The sequence below is a fragment of the Lontra canadensis genome, unplaced genomic scaffold (assembly GCF_010015895.1).
Source record: "Lontra canadensis isolate GAN:19392208 unplaced genomic scaffold, GSC_riverotter_1.0 scaffold41, whole genome shotgun sequence".
In the NCBI taxonomy this organism is placed as follows: Eukaryota; Metazoa; Chordata; class Mammalia; order Carnivora; family Mustelidae; genus Lontra; species Lontra canadensis.
Genome location: NW_022631035.1, coordinates 4,498,903 through 4,521,176, shown reverse-complemented (window position 1 = coordinate 4,521,176; position 22,274 = coordinate 4,498,903). Strand labels below are relative to the sequence as shown.

Here is a 22,274-nt window from a genome sequence, read left to right as displayed (position 1 = left end):
CTGAGGGCTCCACCCCCACGATGTCACTCCCTAGCTCAAGGCCTTGGTCCTGCTCAACTGCCTCTGTGCCCACCCTTAGGCACAGACCCCTTGCAGGTGAACTGGTACCTGATTTTTCCACATTAAAGCTGTGGTCCTGAGTGAGTAACTCAGCTTGGCTGTGCCTTGGTTTCCTCCTCTGCACAATGGGGCCCTTAGAAAGAACCATGATGTTTTCGGGAGAACTATCTGGGGCCCCATCGGCTGGAGGCTGCCAAGCCCCGACTTCCCAGTTTATTCCCCTTCTTTGCGCTTCCCAGGCTGCTGCCCTGCTGTGGTCTGTGGTCTCAAGGCATCTGCTTTCGCTGTCCGTTTTATAAAAGAGCATCCCAGGGAGAGAGGACGAATCGTAGATTATTTGACAACAGGCAGCGCTGCCCAAACGCTAAGTCCGGTTGAATAAGAGAGACGCCAAGTCATTCCGATTCAAACAAGTTGAGCTCGTGAAATCAGACAGATGCCACCTGCGCTGTTCAGAGCCCTCACGGGTGATGCTCCCGGGAACGTTTATCGGGTGAAAATCCTCCAGAAAGGGATGTGCTTTGTTCTGCGGTCGGACATTGGAAACTTCCTTTTGGGGAGCTTGACTGCTGTAGGTAGGGATCGTACGCGACCCGAGCGTTTGCTGGGTCTCTGCTCCACACCGAGCCGGGCTCTCCAGCCCATTGTCGAATCCTGGGAGTCCCTCTGAGCTAGTCGAGATTATCCAGCCGTTATAGGAGCTGACCTGAGTTCAGAGAGGTCAGGTAACTTGCTCAAGGTCACACAGCTGCCCGTTGGAGTCAGGATTCGAAGCCCGGACCTCTGACTCTGGGGCCCTCCATCTTCCCAATCTCTGCATAATGCGCAGAGTCACCGGCTTGGGACTTGAGAGGTCAAGGGCGTCTCTGGCTGTTCTCCGTCTCCGCTGAAAGTAGCAGCAGGGGACGCTTGGGCTTCAGCAGGCAGAGCCGTTAGAGACGTTTCTGACAGCAGGGGCCCAGGAGAACCTGGACTCTCCTTTTTTTTTTTTTTTTTTTTTGTTAGCTTTTTGTTTTTTTTTTTCCAAAGGATTTTATTTATTTACTTGAGAGAGAGAAAGAGAGAACACGAGGGAGAGGGAGAAGCAGACCCCCGCTGAGCAGGGAGCCCGGCATGGGGCTCCATCCCAGGACCCCAAGATGATGGCCTGAGCCAAAGGCAGATGGTTCACTGACTGAGCCACCCAGGCCCCCCTCAGACTCTCTTTTTGTGATGGACTAAAAACCATTTTCCCTCAGTTTTGCAGACCGTGATGCATTTGTTTCCTTGGGCTGCCATAAAAAATGACTGCAAACCGGATGGTTTAAAACAATAAAAATGATTTTCTCTCTCGGTTCTGGGGGCTGAAGTCTGAAATCCAGGTATCAGCAAGGCCTCATTCCTTCCTAAACCTCAGGGGAAGATCCTTCCCTCCCTCTCTCGGTTCCTGGTGGCCCAGGCTTCCCCTGGCTCGTGCTGTCTTCACATGGCCTTCTCCTAAGGACACCGAGGCCCAACCTGATTCAGCATGACCTCATCTCAACTAATTACATTTGCAAAGACCCTATTTCCAAATAAGGTCATATTTTTTGTGGTTCTGGGTAGATGTGAATCTACCACAGGGAGGGGGGACGTCACTCAGCCCCACACGGGTATGGAGCTCTGGGCACACGTCCCATGCTGGGCAGTAGTGCCAGGCTCCATCCAAAAGCACGTTTCTGTCCTTGAGGGCTCAGGACTCCACTGGGACTTCTTCTCTTTTCCTTTCTTTCCTTTTTTTTTTTTTTTAAGATTTTATTTTTGGGGTACCTGAGTGGCTGAGTCAGTTAAGTGTCTGCCTTCAGCTCGGGTCATGATCCTGGGGTCCTGGGATTGAGCCCCTCATCAGGCTTCTTGCTCAGCGGGGGTCTACTTCTCCATCTCCCTCTGCCCCTGCTCGTGTGCTCTCTCTCACTCACTCTCAAATAAATATATAAAATATTTTAAAAAAAAATTTTTTTAAGTCATCTGTACACCCAACGTAGGGCTCACATCTACAACCCCAAGATAAAGAGTGCTGTGCTCCACCGACTGAGCCAGCTGGGCCCCCCGACCTCCACTGGGGGTTTCAAGCCGGCCGCTCACAACCATGTCCCAGCACATGGGGGACTCAGAGGAGTGACCTCGCTCCTAAAGGGTGACCAGAGCAGACCCTCGAGGGAGAGACCCCTTCAGGAAGACTAAAAGCAGGGTCCCTTCCCAAGTCTCCAGGGACCTGGCAGGACCTCCCACTTGTCCCTGACAAGGGTTGTTTGTGCTCTGGGGTCTCTGGCTAGAAGTTGGGAGGGGTACGCGGTCCTTCCCCACCCGGGAGCTCCCCCGGTGTTCCTCAGCCGCCCATGCTCAGCACGAACCCTGACCTGGCAGCCACGAGCTTCGGGCCTTCCGCATGGTGGCCACTGCCTGCGGACAGCAGCACTTTCCTCCAGGCAGAGGGGTGTCCGTCCTGTCCCCGCAGGTCAGCAGGGAAAGCAGCTCCAGAAGGCTCCCTGGGAATGAACTGCAGAGCCCGACGGACGCCGGGGCATCCTCTGGGGAGACATGTCACCCGCCAAGGGTGAAGTCTGCTTCTTGAGGTGAAAGTTTCCTTCGACGTCACCACAGTCTGTGGCCCTCCGCAGACCACAGTGTGTGAACAGAGCAGCAGCCTGTCCCTGGTTTTAACTTTTTACAGAGGAGGCGGGTGGGGAGAAACAGGTCTACAGAGGCTCCTTCGGGGATGGTAATGAGGAAAAGTGGAGAAGCAGTGTCGGTCTAGTGTCCTGCCTTCGCTGGCCTCCGTTTTTAAAGAGGAGGACGCTGAGGCACAGAGAGCCAAAGTGACTTGCCTAGGGTTGCACAGCTCCCGAGGGGCAGATCTTCAGCTCCTCTGTTTTACCACAACCTGGAGAGATGCTGGCCGCCGTCTTCCCCGCGGCGGTCCTCGGCCACCTGAAGACCAAGGAGAATTAACCCTACTTCCTCCTGTCTGAGAATGTTTTGAACAAAAGCAGCATCATCTCTGAGCGCTCTCCTTCTTTGTAATTTCATAGAAGGCTGCTGCAGCTGAGCTGTGCCCTCCAAAAAGACATGTCACCGGCTGAATCCCCAGTGCCCATGAACCTGATCTTCCCCGGAAGTGGGCCTTGGCAGGTGTGGTCAGATTAAAATGCGGTCACACTGGATCGGGGCCCCTCATCCAGTGACGGGGTCCCTGTAGAAAGAGGGAATGTGGACACGCAGAAGGCCAAGGGACAGCAGGGGCAGAGGCTGGGGGATGTGTCCCACGAGCCACGGCTGGCCCCTCCCTTCGTCCCAGGAGGAGTGCACCCTGCTGACATCTTGGGTTCGAACTCCCGGCCTCCAGGACTGCGAGGGAATAAATTTGTGGTCGTGTGTTACCGTGGCCAAGGCACGCCGGCTTCTGTTGGTTTTTCATTTCCTTTCTTTTTGAGACGGTTGATGGGATTGTGTGTGTGTGTGTGTGTGTGTGTGTGTGTGTGTGTGGACACGCAAGTGTGTCTCGAGGGCTTATCTGCCCCTTCCTGCCACTTGTTTCTGTTGCCACCTCACCCCATGACTGCCTCGGCCCCCGACCTCCTGTCTCCCTCACCCTCTGTGGACGGGGCCACTGCCCGACCTCTCCACGCAGAAGGCAGCGGTGGGAGGGGAGGGCGGCCTGAGGGGACAGGCAGCTGTCACCATTGTGCCTCCTCTAGACGACAGGCCACCCAAGAGGTGTCCTCCCTCCTGTACTTCCCACTTTGTGCAACAGTGAGGTCCCCGTCCTTGTACAGGGATAGACGGAGCTCAGACAAGCTGCGCGGAACCAGATGGTGAAGTGGGAATCAGAGGAAGCGGAGTTAGTGTGTCGGAAAGGGCAGGCCGCTTAGACAGCCCCACCCCCGGGGGAGTGGGGTCCCTCTCGACACAGGCCCTCGCGATGAGATAAATCCTGCGTGTGATGTCTCAGAAACTTCTCTGAGAGCTGAGTAGTAATCAACGCCAGGAAATAAATTCTCCAAAAATAAAGGCAACGCGAGTCTTGGTGGTGGGCGGAGGGCTGTGATGTTTGTGGCGGTAAATGTGTTTAAGATCCTGGGGAGAATTCAGGCTCAGGAGCGCAACAGTAATTTACTAGAGGCTTAATAGTTGGCACGTCCCCAGGCAGCTTTGGGTGGAATTTATTTTGGCACGACGGAGCCCCTCTGGGAGGAAATGGAGACGCGGGCTCAGGGCAGCTGGCTGTGCCCGGGAAAGGGCCTCCGTTGCCTGGAGGTCCCGGGCCGGTCCCCCAGGCTCTCCCAGAGAGTCCCTCCGCCCGCTTTAGCTTCAGTGGCTGCCCCTCAGCACACGGGGCACATGCACGTGGGGGTGAGTGTGCACACACACCTGGGACATGTGCACGTGCGTGTGCAGCGGGTGCCTAGAGAGCCCCTCCAGCTGGGTGGGGGCGGGGGGCACACGCCTCCACCTCCAGGCCCAGCATCGTCCATCGCTGCGCTCTGGTGGGCGGCAGGGCGGCGGCGTGTGAGCGCCAGGAGTGTTCACACTGGCTGCCCTCCCTCGTCCCCACTCCCAGGAAGGCGCACGAGGCGGGCTATGTGTGCTCACCCCTGGCTTCTCTCACTAGGTTTCCCCCTGGGGCTGGCCTCATGGAGCGGATCCAGGCCATCGCCCAGAACGTGTCGGACATCGCTGCGAAGGTGGACCAAATCCTGCGTCACAGCCTGGTCCTGCACAGCAAGGGTGCGGCCCAGGGCACCCCTTTGGCCCCAAGAGGCCAGTGTGCTGGGTGGCCCTGACCGCTCCACCCGGCAGCTCTCCCGCCTCCGGCCTCAGGCTCTGAGCGGGGTGACTTGGGGTTCACCCCACTGGGACTGGTGTGAGAACAGAGGTCCTGGAGTCCCTGGGGGGCCCCCTCCATTTTTCTTGATGTGGGGAGTAGCAGGCTGGGGGCCCCCCAAGAGGGTTACATTTGGGTGGGTGCATGAGGTCTGCCTCTCCAGACACTGGGCCATCCAAGCTGGCTCCTCACTGGTTCCAAAGCCCATATGGAAGGTAGGGGGCCTGTGGCAGAGGGGGAAACCTGGGCATGGGCACCCCTTGGCGGGTGGCCTTTCAGGTGAGGAAACCCAGGGGAGGGAGGGCAGTGTATGCTCCCGGGTTAACCCCTTTCTCCCAGACCTGGGCTCCCCCGAGGCCCCCAGCAAGCTGACCTTCTCCTCCCGCAGTGTCTGAAGGCCGGCGGGACCAGTGTGAGGCACCCAGTGACCCCAAGTTCCCTGACTGCTCAGGGAAGGTGGAGGTGAGGCTCGGGGCTGAGGATGGGGTAGAGGTGACCGGGGGACCCTGCCCCCAGACCAGCTCTGAGATCCTGCTCCTGGCAGTGATGTCTGCCCAGCCCCCAGCCCCCAGCCCCTGACCCTGGTACCCACTGGCGGAAGCCAGCCTTAGGGCCTCTCTGCGTGGGCCGTCTGCGGGGCCCACCAACCCGCACTGCCTAGCACGATCACGTTTCAGGGTTCCCGGTACTTTGTTACAGCAAACAAACTGTTAGTAACACCTCCAGCGGCCTGCATCCCCGCCAGTTCAGACCCAGACTGGATCTCTTGAGTGGTCCTGTCTCCCCATCCCTCCCCATCCTTGCGACCAGCTGGACTGAGAAAGGCCCCTGGCCCCTCCCCCGGGGGCTCACTTCCAGGGGCCAGTGGCTGCGTGAAGTCTGTCCATCTGGGAATGCAGTCCGTGGCATGAAAGCCAGCTCCTCTCCGGTTCCGAACTCCCCAAGAGGGTCGGGCAGCGGCCCTGGGCGCCCCTTCCTCGCTGACATGTGGGGATCCCCATGGGTGGGCTCCTGACCTTGGCCTCAACCGGATCCTGCTCCCAGTGGAGACCAGCCAGGCCCCAAGCTGCTGCATCTGCCACTGTTCGCCCCGGAGCTTTCCCTGAGCGTGTCACGACCTGGCCTTACTCTTCCGGGGCCCTCCTCTTTCTGGGCCTGGGGGACAGTGGTCCTGCTCAGCCTTTCTCGGGGTCCTCGTGGCCAGGACTCAGGGCCGGGTCGTGGGGCTCTGGTCTTTCTCTCCTCTCTGCTCTGGCCTTGCTGCATTCTTAATGTGTGTCCCAGAGGCCCTGTCCTGAGGGACCTTGGGTCCCCAAGGACATGCCCGCAAAGAGCCTGCCAAGGGCATGGGTGGGGCTGTGCCAGCACCCTCGCCTAGGCTGGCCCTCTCCACAGTGGATGCGTGCCCGCTGGACCTCTGACCCCTGCTATGCCTTCTTCGGGGTGGACGGCACCGAGTGCTCCTTCCTCATCTACCTCAGTGAGGTTGAGTGGTTCTGCCCCCCGCTGCCCTGGAGGAACCAGACGGCCGCCCAGATGGCCCCCAAGCCCCTCCCCAAAGTCCAGGTAGGCCTGGGAAGTGGGTAGGCCTGTGAGGAGCTGGTGGACAGGTCAATTGGCCTGCTTGGGTGGGACATCCTTAAGGGACAACAAGAGGAGCTCTTGGACCCTGGTAAAATGAGGCCAGCCAGCCGTGCCTGGTCGGGGGGGCGCGTCCCAGCCTGCCAGCCTTCTGGGGACGCTGCAAAGTTTGGTCAGCTTAAGGGTCAAGCTGGGGCCCTAGAGGCACCCCTAAACAGGCTAGGATAATAATAACAATAGTGTTGCTCCTGGAAGGCTTCCAGATGCTTTATCTGTACTGAAACCTCCCAGCAGTCCCTTAGCGACCACACTGAACAGATGGCAAGTCTGAGGTCTGGGGAGTGCAGTTAGTTTGTTCAAGGCGTCCTGTTTCTCCAGCTCCACTGAAGGGTGGCCCGGCCTCCCTGCTGTCCGAGGGCCAGCTCTGACCACCACCCTTGCTGTCTCTATGTAGCAGCTGAGACGCCTGGGGACTGTCATCGCTGGCCACCCCCAAAGGGCTAGGGACAGAAGGATGACCAGAACTGGGCTGGGACAGACCGGCTTGGCCGGGGGGCTAGTGTTGGTGGGTGAGAGCAGGGCTCCCCGACTGTGGGGGTCTGTGGGCCTTTATAAATGGCAGGAGAAGCTAGAGTAGGCCCCAGCCTCCTGGGAGCGTGCCAGCCCCTGTTCCCAGGGCAGCAGGTGATGGTGGTGGTGTGGCTTTGGGGCTGAGGGCTGGAGAACCCAGGTCTGGGCCCCCCTCCAGGCAGTTTTCCGGAGCAACCTGTCGCACCTCCTGGAGCTGATGGGCAGTGGGAAGGAGTCTCTAATCTTCATGAAGAAACGAACCAAGCGGCTCACGGCCCAGTGGGCACTGGCTGCCCAGCGGCTGGCACGGAAGCTGGGAAGCGTCTGGAGGGACCAGAAGCAGGTACTGCTTCTCTGTGCATTCAGGGAACTTTGCTCAGAGAGCGTAGAGAGTGAGCTCAGGGCCCCAGGCCTTCAAGTGGGCACCAGGTCTGCCCTTGAAAAGGTTTTATTGAGTTTATTTGAGTTTCAGCTGGGGTGAGGGAGGAGGAGTCAGGTTAGATGCATGTGGTGGCCCCTGGCCCTTTTTAGATTTGGGGTAGAATGACAAACCCTCCCATCCACCACGTAGGAGTTCTGCATTCTGTAGACATCTTGTTCTTTTCAGGCAGAAAAGTCATGTCATTTGCCTGGAATATTGGGAATAATAGAGCCTGTTTGGGGGAGGTTTGTAGGTCCGTCCATCCATCCACCCATCCATCTACCCATGTATCCATCCACATTCATCCATCCAATAAATATTTACCTCTCACGTCACCCTGTTTATTTCTTTCAGAGTCCCTATCATTTCATGAAATCATCTCTTGTCTGTGTTTACTCTTGTCTACCTCTTCCATCTGGAACGTAAGCGCCTTGAGGGCGGGATGTCACCATCTTGTTCACTTTGACCCCCAGTGCCCAGTATGGCCACTCTGCCTCTTGGTCCCCCTGCTGGTGCCAGGAAGCGCCTGCCCAGGCACAGCCTGGAGACAGTGACTGCTGCTGGCTGGGTCCCCCTGGGGGTGGCAGGGCAATGCTGCTGTTCCTTCACGCTGACCCTGTGTCCTCCCCAGATCCTTGTTCACATCGGCTTCCTGACGGAGGAGTCTGGTGATGTGTTCAGCCCAAGGGTGCTAAAGGGCGGGCCACTGGGAGAGATGGTGCAGTGGGCAGACATCTTGGCCACTCTCTATGTCCTGGGCCATGGCCTGCGGATCACAGTGTCCCTGAAGGAGCTGCAGAGGTGAGTGCTGGGGGAGGGGAGGAGAGGAAGGGGAACCTGTCCTCCAGGAGCCCCTGTTCCACCTGCAGGTCCCTGGGAGGCTTCCTAGTATACTGGGGATAGTGATAATCCTCTTTCCCGCCTCCTCCTCCATGTTGATGCCTGGTCGTGTTTGGGAGGCGCCAAGCAAGCATGTTTGCACAGCGCTGTTCAAAGGCCCTTTTCTCCATCTTGGGCCAATAGGTGCCCCAGTGTTTGCACTCAGGGGCTGACAAATACTGGTTTGTGGAATCGAGCCATGTCATGTCGAAGGCGTCCTCTCTGTCATCTTGGTGGGCGAGGTATAGCCTCGGGGTTTTCCTTCTGAAATTGGGCTTCTTCCTGGACCAATTCTGGGAGCTGGTAAGACTTGGAGGGTGGTGAGGTGGGCCGTGATGCCTGTCCCATCCCCAAAACTTGCCTTTCCAGAGTCCCCCTGATATTCTTGGGGGTGGGAGATGGTGATGAGAGGGGGAAGGATTGTGTGTGTGTGTGTATGTGTGTGGGTGTGTTTTACATACTCAGGTATCCATAAACAATATATGGTTTTGTTTCATTTTGGTTTGCTTTGAGCTTTGTACAAATGGCACCTGCTGTATGTGATGTTTGAGACATGCTTTCTTCACCCATTCCTACATTTCAGAGTTTCATTCATGTTGTTCATGGAACTCTGTTTTATTCATTTTCACAGCTGTTTGAGATTTCATTATTTGGATGGTCCATCATTATTTTTCAGTTTTTCCTGACTGTGGACATTTCCCCCCTGCTTTTTGTAAGTTATTTTGAGTGATGCTGTGGTAGACACACCTGTACATGAGGTACCTGTGTCACGGTTTCTCTTGGGTAGAGACCGAGTTGCTCTTCAGTATAGACTAAGTTACCCAATTGCTGGGACTGATGGTGTGAGAAAATCCAGCTTTACAAGATAATGCTCATTGTTTGCCGGAGTGATGGCACCAATGTAGCCTCAGCACTTGGAGGTTCCCGGTGGTCATGTTGTCCCCCACATGTGGGGTCATTACACTTCTTAACTGAGGGTGTCAAGTCGTGTCATGATCTCTTGTTATGTTCTGAACTTGCATTTCCCTGACAGCTAGTGAGGCCGAGCAGTCTGCCGTATGCTTGTCCTTCTTTACTCTTGACGAAATGCCCGTTCATGTCCTTTGCCCACCTTTCTGCTGGGTGGTTTGTTTTTCTTGTTGAGTTGTAGGTGTTCTTTATATACAATGGTTATAAACCCCATGCAACTTTTACCTGTTTAAAAATCTTCTCCTAATTTGTGGCTTGTCTTTGTTAGCCACCCCCCCCCCCACCAAGGAATAGAAGGCCGTAATTTAATGTAATCAAAGTTATTGATCTTTTTCTTTTTCTTCATGGTTAGGGGTTTGTGCTTTGTGGGTTTTTTCCCCTCTTTCTCATAGGGCATGACGAAGGAAGTCCCCAGAGTTGTCACCTACAAATTGACTTTTCTTCATCAGTCCATTAATTTACTCTAAGGGTGGATTTCGAGCTAAAATGTGATTCTTGTCCAGAGCCCACCCATCATCTTGAATGGTCTATTGGTTCTAGATGTCTCTGTCTGATCAGCATTTTGTCCTGGCCACAAATGCTAATGCTCTGTAGCATAGGAATGTTGGAGAGAGGAGGATGTTGGTGGGGACAAAGCCATTGACAACTTGGTCTTGGGCAGCTACTCAGCCTCTGCAGTTTTCCCCTGCGAGTTGGAGTCTGCCAGTAACTCGAGTAATGCTTCTCATGACCTCGGTCAGAAGGCAGTACTAGGACCCACTGTATTGCATAGGGAGAGGCCACTAAATGACCTAGTGGTTTGAAGATTTTTATTCCTGTGGCTTACAGTTCACACCACTGGAGTCCTTCTCTTAGGTTGATGCACTTGTCCAGTAGAACTAGGAAAGTTGCAAAGTGTCTTCAGAGAGGAACAGTGTATATAGAAGATCCACTTTGAAGGGGGCGAAGGCGACAGGGACTAACGAGGGGGCTGCACGATTGCGGCAGTGTTGGGAAGCACAATCCCAGGTTGGGGGCAGCAGGTTCTGGGGGGAAGAGGTGATCCCTGGGAATAGCAAGTGCCCCCCGCGGGTCCTGCAAAATCTGGCTGAAGGGCCCCGGAGTGGGAAGGAACTGGACAGGGCGCTGTCCCCGTGTGCTGGTGCTGAACCTGTACACGAGCAGCTCAGCGTTGGGAGAGGGAACCTGCATGTCCCTTGCTCTGGGTCTCACCCTGGTGGCGTTTTGTCATCAGACCAAGCTGTTCACATTGTGCAGGCCACTTCAGAGCTGAGTGTGCCCACTCGTCACCCACCAGCACACACTGCTGCTCACCCCCAGCTCCCTCTGAACAGAGAACGCAGATGCACCAACACTGTGGAGCAGAATGCTGCCAGTGTTTGCAAATGATGAAAAGAAGCATCTTTGCCTGGCCTTGAAGCTTCCTACAGGAAAGTCAAATAGGGTGGGGGTGTGGAGGAGGAAAGAGAAGAGGGACCAGTGTCTGGGAAGTCAAAGAAGTCTTGGGCAGTTTGTGGATGGCACAGTCAGGGGCTGTGGGTAGCCATGAGCCAGACCTGCCTAGGGCAGAGCAGCAAGCAAGGGTCTAGGGGCACATGTCCTCTAGGTCACCAGAGCCCCCAGGATGCAGTGGGAAGACTCCTGAGGGGTGAGGGCTGTCTGGACTCCTCATCCCAGGCTCTGCCATACACAAAGTCCCCCATGAGTGTGGAGCATCCTGTTGGAACTGCTGACACCTTGACCTGCCTCAAGGTTAGCGGAAATAATGCTTATCAAACAGCGTTCAGCTTGATTGCTCCCTTCTGGCCGTGCATCTTCTGGGCCCAGACACGTGAGAACTTCCTTCACTGCTCCCTGAGGGAAGGCCTCTCCCATTCATTTGTGACAGCCCAACAACCACACGGAGAGAACCATCCCTCTGTGAGAGCAGATATTCGGCAAGTCTCCTGAAGAGATGGGAATTTAACAGTTTCCCAGCTTCTCAACCCATGCTGGGGTGCCTCCTGTTTCAGCCTTCACTCCAAGTCCTTCCCTGCCAAGGGCACTTCCTCCTCTGGCCACTTCTGGGGCGCGGCCCCGAGCTTGTGTTTACTGAGTCAGCCATTGCTCATAACGGGGCCAGGGCAGTGAGGATGGGGGTCACTGGACCCACGAGGTCTCAAGGGTGAGGCCCTCGTGGAAAGGACCAAGATCTGAAATCCCTCCTGCTGCTTTTCTTTCACTGCACACGTGGGTACCCCCCACACACACACGTGCACATGCATGCGTGCCCCAGTGTATGACCACACGTGCACGCCCACACACGTGTGCATGGCTCATGCACGCACGCACACACACGTGCATCCCTGTGCACAGGCCCACACCACCACACAAAGGCCAGCACACACTCACACATACTCACAAACCCCACGGAGACTCCCTATCTTCCCGCCAACACGTCACTTCATGCCAGGCTCATGCGGATTTGAAATGCCCAGAAGCAGGGGCTCCAGGGAGACGTTACCTCATCTCTGACTTGCAGGCTCTCACATGGGCAGGCCCCGGGCTGTGTCCGGACGGCTCCATCCTTGGTCCCCGGTGGAGTGTAAGTGTGGGCGAATTGCTCTTGCTCAGACAGGGCAGGGGTGTTGTAAACAGCTCCCACACCTCAGGGAACAGCCTCCTGAAGGGGCTTTCTAAATCTCTTATCAGAAACAATTTCAAGACAACTAAAAAAATAAAAACAAAAGAGAAACCACCTTCCCCAGGAGACATAATACAGTTATGTCTACAAAATGAATAGCATCCACTGTGGTTGGAATACACTTCAGGTGGGGATTCTTACCCCTTCCCCTCACCCCTCCAGCTGCAGAGCAGCCTTAGAAAACATACTGACACTGGGGCCCACCCTTGGTGTCTCTGTTTAACTGGTCTGCCGTGGGGGCCTAAGTATCCAGTTCTCAAAGTTCCCCAGGTGATCTAATGAGCAGTGAAGGTTGACAAGTGGAAAAGTTGAGGCTGTGGCCTTTCTAAGCCTCCCCTGGGATCCCCCACCCCCAGCGTCTGGGCTGCTGTGGGGTCAGGACATTGGCCTTCTTGGCTTGTTCACAAGAGCTGTCATCTGTGTCCCTAGTGCAGGTCCTGAGTACAGGATTGGGGCCTGGGGTTCAGGCTCAGGTCCCTAGAAGACTCGTGGAAAGCGTGTATGGATTCCTCCCAAGCGCACATTTGCATACCTGAAAGCCCCCACGATCCCCTCGGTTGCAGGGGATGGGCTGAGGAGGCACCCCTTGGAAGTGGCCCAGATAGTGGGGCCTCTCACACCTCACCCGGGGCATCAGGTGGGAACCTGCTGACCCGGAATGCACTGTGTCCCATGCCCTTTCTCAGATGTCCTTCTCCCCTGTGACAGATGGAGGCCAGGGCTGTGAGCTCCTCAGGCTCCTTCCGCCGGGACCAGCCCAACGCTGCCTACATGCCGCGGAGATTTCGACACAGTTGTGTGTCAGTTAGCTAGGGCCGCTGCGATGAAGCACCGCACACGGGTCTGACACAGTCTGGTCTCACAGTCCAAGGTCAAGGGGTCAGCAGGGTTGTCCTCCCGAGGCGGTGAGGGAGGGTCTGTCACGGACTCTTCCGTGGCTTCTGGTGGTTTGCTGGTGACCTTTGGCGCTCACTGGCTTGTGCAGCGTCATCCCCATCTCTGCCTTCGTCTTCACATGGCCTCTTCTCCCTGTACGTGTGTAGCCAACTCTCCTCTTATGCGCATGTGGGTCGTAATGGATCAGGTCATTAGACCTTATTTCAATTTGATTGCCTCTTTAACAGCCCCGTCTCCGGATAAAGACACTCCTGAGACACTAGGCGTTAGGACTCTGACATGAATTCTGGGGGGACACAAGGCACCCAACAAAAAGAGGGTGACCTTCTGAGCTTGCAAAGAGGTCACGGGCAGAAATCCCGCTGAGCACACTCATCGCGTTGCTGTGGGCTCTGCAGAAGGAAGAGAATCACCCCGGAGCCTCACCTCCCAGCCTTAGGGAGCCGTTCCCTGCGGGCAGCACCAGGTTAACTGGAAAACAGGTCAATGAGACATGAAGGCGAGCCCAGTTCCCAGTCGCTGCGTGGCTTCCGTGACAAGCCTCTCCCTGGTCTGGCTAAATGACCTGTACAGAGGAAGGCAGCGGGACGGAGATGCTGCTGCTCTGACGTGTGCTGTCGTTTGTCACAGATGTTCACGGCAGATGTCTCGGCCACTGACTAAGCAACAAGGCTGGACGCATGAGCCGCTTTTCTCTGTTCCTCGTGTTCTGCTGTTTTAATTAACCAGCTCACTGGAGTGATGTTTGGGGCGATGCACAGAGCCTACATCTGGCTTTGCTGCTGCAGGGTGTTTCGGGGCGAGAACAATGCGCTCCGTGAAGGGACTGCAGGGGGCCGGACTGCGGGGGGGGGGGCGTGGGGGGGGGGGCTTGGGGGGGTGGGGCAGTCACGGCCCTGCGCCCGCCCACCGCGCTTGCTGGTGGGAAGGGGAGGTGGGGCCGGAGCCCCTGTCTGCTGCTCCCCTACTGGGTCCTCTGAATGCCCCATCCACAGTGGGCATTTTAAATGAAGCCTTTCCCTTCCTGCCTGGCCAGAACCAGCGGTGCTCATTAATTTATTTGCATAATTTCAAGCATCATTAATAGTACATGGCATGAGGAAAAAATTACTGAGCTCTTCCTCCATCCATGAGTGAAATTGGGTTTAGTAGAAAATTAGTTGACTTAACTGGCAAATGATGAAAGCTTGAGAGGAGAATGTTTAAATAAGAGGACGAGGAGGGAAAACTCGTGCCTGCCAGCATGGGGACCCAGTAGAAATCGGTCTTCTGGCCTTTTGATGTGATCAGTGTTGTTTGTCCAAGCGAAATACTGGGGAGGGGCCCTGGAGAATGAGGGAGGCAGGGATCGCATCCCTGTCTTCTGTGCAGCCCAGCCCTCTGAGAACCAGGCAGGGGGCCCTCAGGGTGCCATTGGCTGGGACTGGCTCCGACCAGCCTGAACCAGGCTCCAAGCCCTCCTGGCTACTCCCCAGTCTCCTCTTTCAGGACCTTTTTCTCCAGGAGGGCTTGAAGCCAGGGGCACCAATGGAGACGACACTTCTAGAAGGAAGGTGTGGTTGTGATGTCAGTTGCTGACCAGAAGCAAGAAGGGAACTGAAAATTGCCCAACGAATTTGGCCACGTGGAAGTCATTGTTGACCCTAAAAAGACCCATCTTGGTGGAGTTGTAGGGGCACACACACCAGAGATGGGTGAGTTGTAGGCTGAGGGGGAGGCCAGCGCGGTAGCAGCAAGGCCTCTGAGGTAGGAGCAAAGCTGATGAGAGGTCTCAGCCTCTGGGGAACCTGGCTGTGAGGGGAGCAGAGGCCTGGAGGCAGGTGACAGCAGAAGTATAGGGCAAAGTCACGTGGTTTATCGTCTCAGGGTTGTGGAGCCCAGATGCTTGCCTTGGCTTGGCTGCTCTGGCGGCTGTGAGGAGAGCCTGCGGGCACCACGCTTCTCCTAGCTTCTCACAGCTGCGGGCTCGTATGTGGCCACCTTCCCCTGTGTGTCTGTCTCGGTGTCTAATCCCTCCCACATAGGGATACCCCCATGCTGGATTAGAACCTGCCCTAAATGACCTCATCCTAACCTCATCATCTGCAAAGACCTTCTTTCCAAGTAAGGTCACACTCCCGGGTGCTGGGGTTAGGACTTCAGCATCCTGGGGGGAACTCAGTTCACCCCGCAGGAGAAGGCATGCTCGTTTACCTTTCGAGGTGGGAGAGCGCAGGCGTGTTTACATGCTCGTGGGAAGGAGCCGGAGAAGGGAGCTGCTGAGGATTCAGAACCCGGGTAGTGTGATGCCTGGCGGCCCCAGAGGACAGGAAAGACAGCCCTGTGTGTGGGGGGCGGGTGCCCAGCATCTGCAGGGAGTGAGGCGGAGGGCGCGGACAAGACAGACACAGCCCCGGGCTTCCCCCCGGATTTGTAGTGTGTTACCCATTGGGCGGGGGGAGAATTGAACCAGGTATGGCAAAATGGTAAGACTTGACAAGGCTGGGAAGTGGACTACAAGGTATTCATTTATCATTATATTATTTTCTGTAATTTTCTGGGTGCTCTTAACATTTTATAACATATGAAGTACACGGATGAGAAGAAGGGAGGATGAGCCCATCTAGCACGTTTTGGCGCTTTGCTGACTCTGCAAACAAAGGTTGGTTGTCCCTGCCACACATCCCAGCCACCCATTCCAAGCAGCAGCATGAAAGGCAAATGCTTAATTTATGCTAAAAAAAAATCTCTGCCCCCTCACCTGACTTTTTTTTTCTTCTCCTTCCTTGAAATCCAAGGAGGTGTTTTAATCTCCTGTGTAGTGGCATCAGGGTCTGCGTGGCTAAACGCCATGGAAGGTGGGGGACCTCTGCGGTGGGCCCCCTGCACCGTGCTGGCCTCGCCTTTCCTCCCCCCTCAGAGTCCCCCCCACCCTCCACTGCCTCTCCCTCCATGCTGCGCTGAGCCACTGGGAGTGGGAATCTATTTCTGACAAGTCTGACCAAGGCTTGACATTGGCCAGCAGACGTGACTGTACTGATGCCGCGGCCCAGGCACCATTCCCAGCTTCAGCCTGGTCCACACCGGGGCCAGAGGGCTACAGAGGAAAAGATGTTTAAAGGAGACCCAGGTGGGGTGGGCAGGACCATGGGGAGTGAGGGAAGAAATGAGGCACAAGCTGCCTTCTGAGGCTCTTGAGGGAAGGGTAACAAGGTGGGATTTGTCTCTGGGAGGAAGCAAAAACCTGTCTCCAAGGCCTGGGGGCTATGGGTTCTCACGAGGGAGGTGGGGTCCAGTGTTTGTCAGTCTTTGCTGACAAGGGGACATCTTGTCAGGTGGCGGCTGGTAGGTGGACAGTGGGATGGGCTCCCCGAAGCCCCAGCAGAATGGGCAAAGCCTGGCCGCTTGGCCCCAGATGTACTGGCCTGGGGCTTATTTATTTCGGGGAAGTTGGCAGAGGCACAGGGTGGTACACGTGAGCCCCCAGGGCTCCTTCCATCCTTCTCTGAACTCCTAAAGGGGCTTTGGTGAAAGGGAGGCCTTTTCCTGGGAGCCAGACCCCTCTTTCCTAAGCTTTCCCACAGAGGCCCCCGGGCCCCCTGAAGTACGTGTCCAGCACCCCAGCGCTGTGTCTCTCCTTCAGCCCACATCTCCCACGGGGCATGTTCTAGTGGCATCGAGAGCAGCGCCTTCCCCTTCTTGGGCTCTCCAGGGCCCTGCGCTTCTCGAGGAAGGTTTGTGTGAAACTGGATAGAATCGTGAGAGCCGCTGGGGCTGAGAATGACCTGAGGACCTGGAAGTTAACATCCCCATGCCCAGGCCCCAGTGGAGTGACAGGGCAGCCCCTCCGGGCCGGCCTGGGCATCGGAAGCCATCAGCTCTCTGGATTGTAACCTGCGCCGTCCGGCAACCTTTAAGGCGTAGCTTAGATGACAGAAGCTTGCTTTGCGCTCAGCCTTCCCTTCCCTGGGTATTCGTTATGTAAATTGGGGCCGGTCTGCAAGGAAGGAGGACGACGGGAACAGTCAAAGGGATGTGTTCCTGTTTCTCTGACCACATCCTCGCTGTGCCAGGAGCTGGAGGGAATCTGTGGTTTCATCCAGCTCTCCCGGGAGCGGCGGCCCTATTCTTAGACCTGAGTTTGCTTTGTAGGAAGGAATGCTGGGGAAGAAAGTGTCAGCTTTGGACCCTGGTCCCAGCGCAGGCTGCGCAGGCTGGGAGGGAGGCTGCTCCCTGTGTTTCTCTTTTAGAAACCTCCGGTCCTGGCTCCTTTGTGGCCTTTGAGTATAGAGCACATTCTGGCTGCCTGGCTGCTGGAGAGCAAGAGTGCATCGTGGGCAAGGGAAGAAAATACTGCAGGACAGCGGAATTCCTCTCTCTTTGGTGATCCTGGCTACCCTTCCGGAGCATTTCCTGAGATGCCCAGTTGACTCTCTGGGCCCCTTTCTTTCTGTGCCCTTTGCTCTTGGGCAGAGGCAGGGCCTGCTCCAGAAACAGGCCATGGGAGAGAGATGGGGGTGATTTCCGTGCTCAGGAGATGCGTGCTGGACAGGGTCGGAGGGATATCGGGCCCCCGGGGAGGCCAAAAAGTCCTGGGCTGCTGCAGCCAGTGTGCTCCCAGCAATGAGATGGGCCTAGAAAAGCAGAAGATCCCTGCATGCCCTTAGCACCTGGAGCCAAGGATCTCTGAGCACTTTGTGCGAATTCTTTTTAATTAGGTCCTTCCCACACAGAGAGGAGAGGGAGGGAGAGAAGAGAATAATTTGTTCCAGAATTTGAGCACTACCTGGAGAGATTATTTCCAGCCACAGACCAAAGGTACAGGGAGAAATAGAACCAGAGCATTTTTAGCCTGGAAGGGACCATGGAGATCCGTCCGAGCGTCATGTTATGGGAGTGGAGGCGGACACCAGAACAGTCTGACGTCTGGCCAAGGCCACCCAGCAAGTTCGTGCTGGAGCCTAGGAGTGATTTCCGTTGTGCCAAAACCCAGCATTTTGATTCCCTGCTTAGGATTCTTTTTCTTTTTTCTTTGAAGATTTATTTATTTATCTTAGAGCCAGCGAGCAGGGGGAAGGGCAGAGGGAGAGAGAGAATCCCAAGCAGACTCCCTGCTGAGCATAGAGCCCAACGCGGGGCTTGATCTCACAACCCTGAGATCATGACCTGAGCCGAAATCAAGAGTCGGACATTCGTTCAACCAACTGAGCAACCCGGGGGGCTCTGAAGATTTTTTTTTTCCTTCAGTTGATCTCAGACTATTGTTTTCCCTCCCTCCTTGCCCCATCTACCCATCCTACCTTTTGATCTTTTAGCAGAGAGTATCTGAGTTTCCCCGTCTCTGGCTATGTGCTGGGCTCCCTACGTTCTGGCCAGCTGGGAGTCCAGGGGCTCCCTGGGGACACGGAGTGTCCTGTGGGACTGGGCACGGGCCCCTACGTGTGAACAGTTTGGCTTTTTAAAACATTTATAGTCAAATACGCATAACAAAATTTACTCTCCTAACCATTTTTAAGTGTACGGTTCAGTGGTATCAAGTACGTTCACGCGGCTGTACAGCCATCACAATCGTCCCTCTCCCGGACTTTCTCCTCCTCCCACACTGGAACTCTGTCCCCCTTAAACACTAACTCCCCATTGCCTCTCCCCCCAGGGTGCTGGCTATGGGTGCATTAATTGGGGTTGGGTGTGGCGGCCCCATGACAACCAGGTGTGTTGTAGAAAAGCCCGGTTTCCCGAGGTCACCCCCCTCCCCCCATCCCTTTCATCCTGTATTCAGGCTCCCGCCCAGGTGGCCTGGGAACATTTAGAGATACATTCTAGCCACCCAGTTTGGCAATTCCATGTAGACCCCCGTCCTTCCCAAGCGCGGTGTAGCGTAGTGGGCGGCGCCAGGTGGATGCGTGTGAGGTCCCTGCCTGGGGAGCCGCTGGTTCTCCCTGCCACACTCACCCACCCGGTGGCCCTGTGGTGTGCTGGGGCTGGGGAGGCCCCCCGATGTCCCCTCTCCCCTCAACCCAGCCCTGGGCAAAGAGTCCAAAGGGGAAGGAGGAACTTGGCATTGGGAAGAAGGAACCGTCCAGAGGGACCCTCTTGAGACGTCCGCACAGAGGGCGGACATGTCCAGCCGAGGCTTCCGTGGGCACCCTTGGCTGAAGGCTGTCGGGAGACGGCGTTTTTCAGCTCATGTTGCTGCTGCAACCAACCACTCAGCATAAAATCGCCCATAAAAGCGAGCTGAAATTACCAGCGAGGAAACCACATTCCCCTCCTCACGGCCGACCCTATCTGCCATCCTCCCAGCAGGCTCTGAGTCCCTGTGACCAGAGGGATGCGGCTGCTGCGGGTGCTTCTCCCCACTGAAGTCGCCTTAAATAGAAAACCCTTGTTTTCTAGAGCCGGGTACCCCAGGCGCCCCCTCACTAACTCCCCCTGGGAAGGGTGCCATTTTCTGTCTCCTCTCCTTCCTGCGGGATGGCTTTGCAGGGCAAGCGGGGGCACTGGTGTCCCTGTCCCAAGGTGTCCCAGGAGACTGCCCCCCACCCCCGAAGAGCCAAGAGCTGAGACAGCCAGCAGCCTTGAGCATCCCTCACCCACTGTCTCTCTCCGGATATGCTGTCCTTGGCCACATCGTCAGCCTTTAACCAGTCCTTCCTAAGGGGGTTCACCTGTTTCGTTCGTTTCTTCATTCATTCCTGAACTCAGCGGGTGTTTGTTGGGACAAGTCCTGTCCCAACCCTGGCCTTGCAAAGGTGCCCTGGCCCTGTCCTCATGGGCCCCAGTGGTAAGGAGGTGACTCTGGACGGTGCAGGGCGGGAGCTGAAGCAAGCGTTGGGCGAGCGCAGGGGCTGCGTGTCTCTCTGCCCAGGAGTCCAAGGCAGGCTTCCTAGAGGAGGAAGCAAGGTCCAGGAGGTGCGGAGTCCTCTGAGGGGGATTAAAACCAGGTTTACGTTGTGGAAAGATCTCTCTAGGAAAGAGACAAAACTGGAGGGACACAGAGCAGAGAGGAAATTATCTCAAGATTCGAGGTGACAGAGGACAGGACCTTACGTGAGGGGGGTGTGGCGTGGGGGGAGGGGGTCAGGAAGGAGTGGCCGGGCCCAGAAGGTCAGGAGGCAGAACGGATGACAAGAGGAAATGATATTTAGTGGGACTTTCACTCACCTTGCCTCGGTCGATCCTACCAGGAACACTTTGCGGGAGCCGTTTTTACTGGTCTGTGGCTGAGGAGGAAGATGAAACTCCAGGAAGCTTATGAGCCCTCAGGGGTTAGCAACAGAACTGGGACCACAGCCCAGGCTCTGCTGGCAGCCGGGGCTTGGATTCTGGGGATGGCACTAAGGTCCCACCACCTGCCGTCCCACTGTCTGCCGCCTGGCCGGCCCAGGGAGGTGGGAGAGCTTAGCGGGCGGGAGTGTGGGCTCCGGAGCCCGGCTGCCTGGCTTCCAGTCCCCGCTCGCGGCTTCCTGGCTGTGCAGTCCTGGTAAATTACCAACTCTCTGTTTCCTCGTCTGGGAAGAGTGGAACAGGATAAGAATGGGTCTCATCTCGTGGGGTGGTCGCCCAGATGGAAGGATTGAACGAGTTACTAAACTGAAAGCCTGTAGCCTGGTTCCCGGGTTCAACATTTTAGCCCCCAGGGTGGCGAAGATGATGGCAGATGCTTTAGAACATCTGGGCGGACTCTTTGTCCCAGGGGAGAGCTGCTCATCTGGCCTCTCAGTGGTCCTGGGGTTTGGGGCAGAGGCCAGGGCTGTGGGCAGTAATAAGGCAGCAGAAGGAAGCCTGCACGATGTTGTCGGCACCACACCAGGACACGTTGCCTGACGTGTAACGTGGGAAAGTAGGCCTGTTACCGTGCAGGTGGCAGCAGGCGGACCCACCTAACGGTTGGTGCTTTCGGGATTGTTGGCCAGTTTTCCCAGGCCCCAGTTCCCTGTGGGAGGGGCAGCTACCGCCCTCCTGGTTCCTGCAAGGAAGGGACAGCAGAATCATTTGTCCTTCTGCCCATGGCTCTCCGTTGAGTGGGGAGAAGTGGGGAAGGGGATAGTGTCTGTCTATACCCGGAGCTTTTGTAGCTCAGAGCAAAAATGTGGCTTCTTCGTGGGACATCAGCCTTACCAGAGGAGTTTGTGGGAGCGAGAGAAAGCCCAGGCTTGGATACAGATGTAGGGATGTCCTGCAGAGTAGAAGGCAAAGTCTGCTCCACGTAAAAATACCACCAAATATTTCATGAGGTCTCCAGGCTGTGGGAGCTGTTTCCTGTGATGGCTCCAGACCCCTGTGGTCTGCTCATTCTCCTTTGCTTTCTGGGTATTTCCACAGGAGAAAAAAAAAAAAAAAAATCTCACGAAGTCTGCCCTGCCTTAGAAGTCCTGGTTTTGAGCATCCTGTGTGGTAGTCTGGTTGGAGAGAGGGGATGCATGGGAGCTGGACAAGTTGGGAGGGCGCCCTTGGCCAGTGTTCTCTAATCAGATGAGAAATGGGAGACTCTGGTTATTAGGGTTTTGCATTCTCCTCTAGGCACTTAGCAGCCAAGGTTCTAACATGGCGGGGGGAGCTGGGTGAGTCTGGGGTGCGCAGGCTGGTGGGGAACAGGCACAGGGACAGCCCCTGCCCCCGGCTACCCTTCTTTGTAGGGCACAGCCGACTCCTGATGCCTCAGTCCCCATCACATATCACATGCAGCCTCCCCTGACGTCTTTCCATCAAGCCTTGCCATCTGGTTCCCATAAACTTCGCTGTGCTTGGGGGACAGTGTGCGCAGCACCCCCCGCCCCAGCCTCTGGTGGTGACCTGCAGAGCGTGAGCAAACAGAGCACAAAGACGTCCAGGCTGGTAGTTTTCCACCTGGCTTGAATGGGCTCCAGGAGCCCGAGATGTGACCCAGGCAGCTCACCCATCGTGGCCCTTTGCTGTTGATGAGCCCGTGACCTTGTCCTAGCTCCTCACCTACCCGGCCTGAGTCTGCTCTTCACATGGATCCTGAAGGGGCTCACTGGGAGGTCTCTGGGATGCCGTCCAGCGCAGGCATCTGGACCACGAATCCAAGGGGAGGTGGGTGGCTGCTGTGGGGTCCCCAAAGAAAGGCGGGCTTTTCTACTCCCTGCCTGGCTCAGGGGCTCAGGACAGACTTACTGAATGGGCAGTCTGAATGCCTCCATCCCCTCAGAAGGGTTGGTTGCAGGCCGAGCCTGGGTTCCTGGATGGGGGTAGGGGGTCCCTACAAAGGAATACACACTGGCAGCTGTGGCCATGTCCTCTAGGCTCCACAGAGATGCCCCAAAGGCTCTGGCACTGGGTCACCAGAGGAAAACCTTTGTGTACCTGGCCTGGCCAGCGGGGTGACCCTGTGGGGCAGGGCTGGGCATCTCCCTGGGCCACAAGCCAGT

At 56.3% G+C, this 22,274-nt stretch overlaps 1 protein-coding gene across 2 annotated transcripts in view; it reads left to right on the top strand.

Moving 5' to 3' along the window:
* Positions 1-22,274, top strand: part of MGAT5B (alpha-1,6-mannosylglycoprotein 6-beta-N-acetylglucosaminyltransferase B) — a 65,250-nt gene that overhangs the window by 20,743 nt on the left and 22,233 nt on the right. For both annotated transcript variants that reach the window (XM_032870514.1, XM_032870515.1), the window contains 5 exons: positions 4,691-4,806; positions 5,292-5,365; positions 6,299-6,469; positions 7,233-7,397; positions 8,107-8,276. In XM_032870514.1, coding sequence (XP_032726405.1) covers positions 4,691-4,806; positions 5,292-5,365; positions 6,299-6,469; positions 7,233-7,397; positions 8,107-8,276 — 696 coding nt within the window. The remainder of the gene's footprint in view (positions 1-4,690; positions 4,807-5,291; positions 5,366-6,298; positions 6,470-7,232; positions 7,398-8,106; positions 8,277-22,274) is intronic.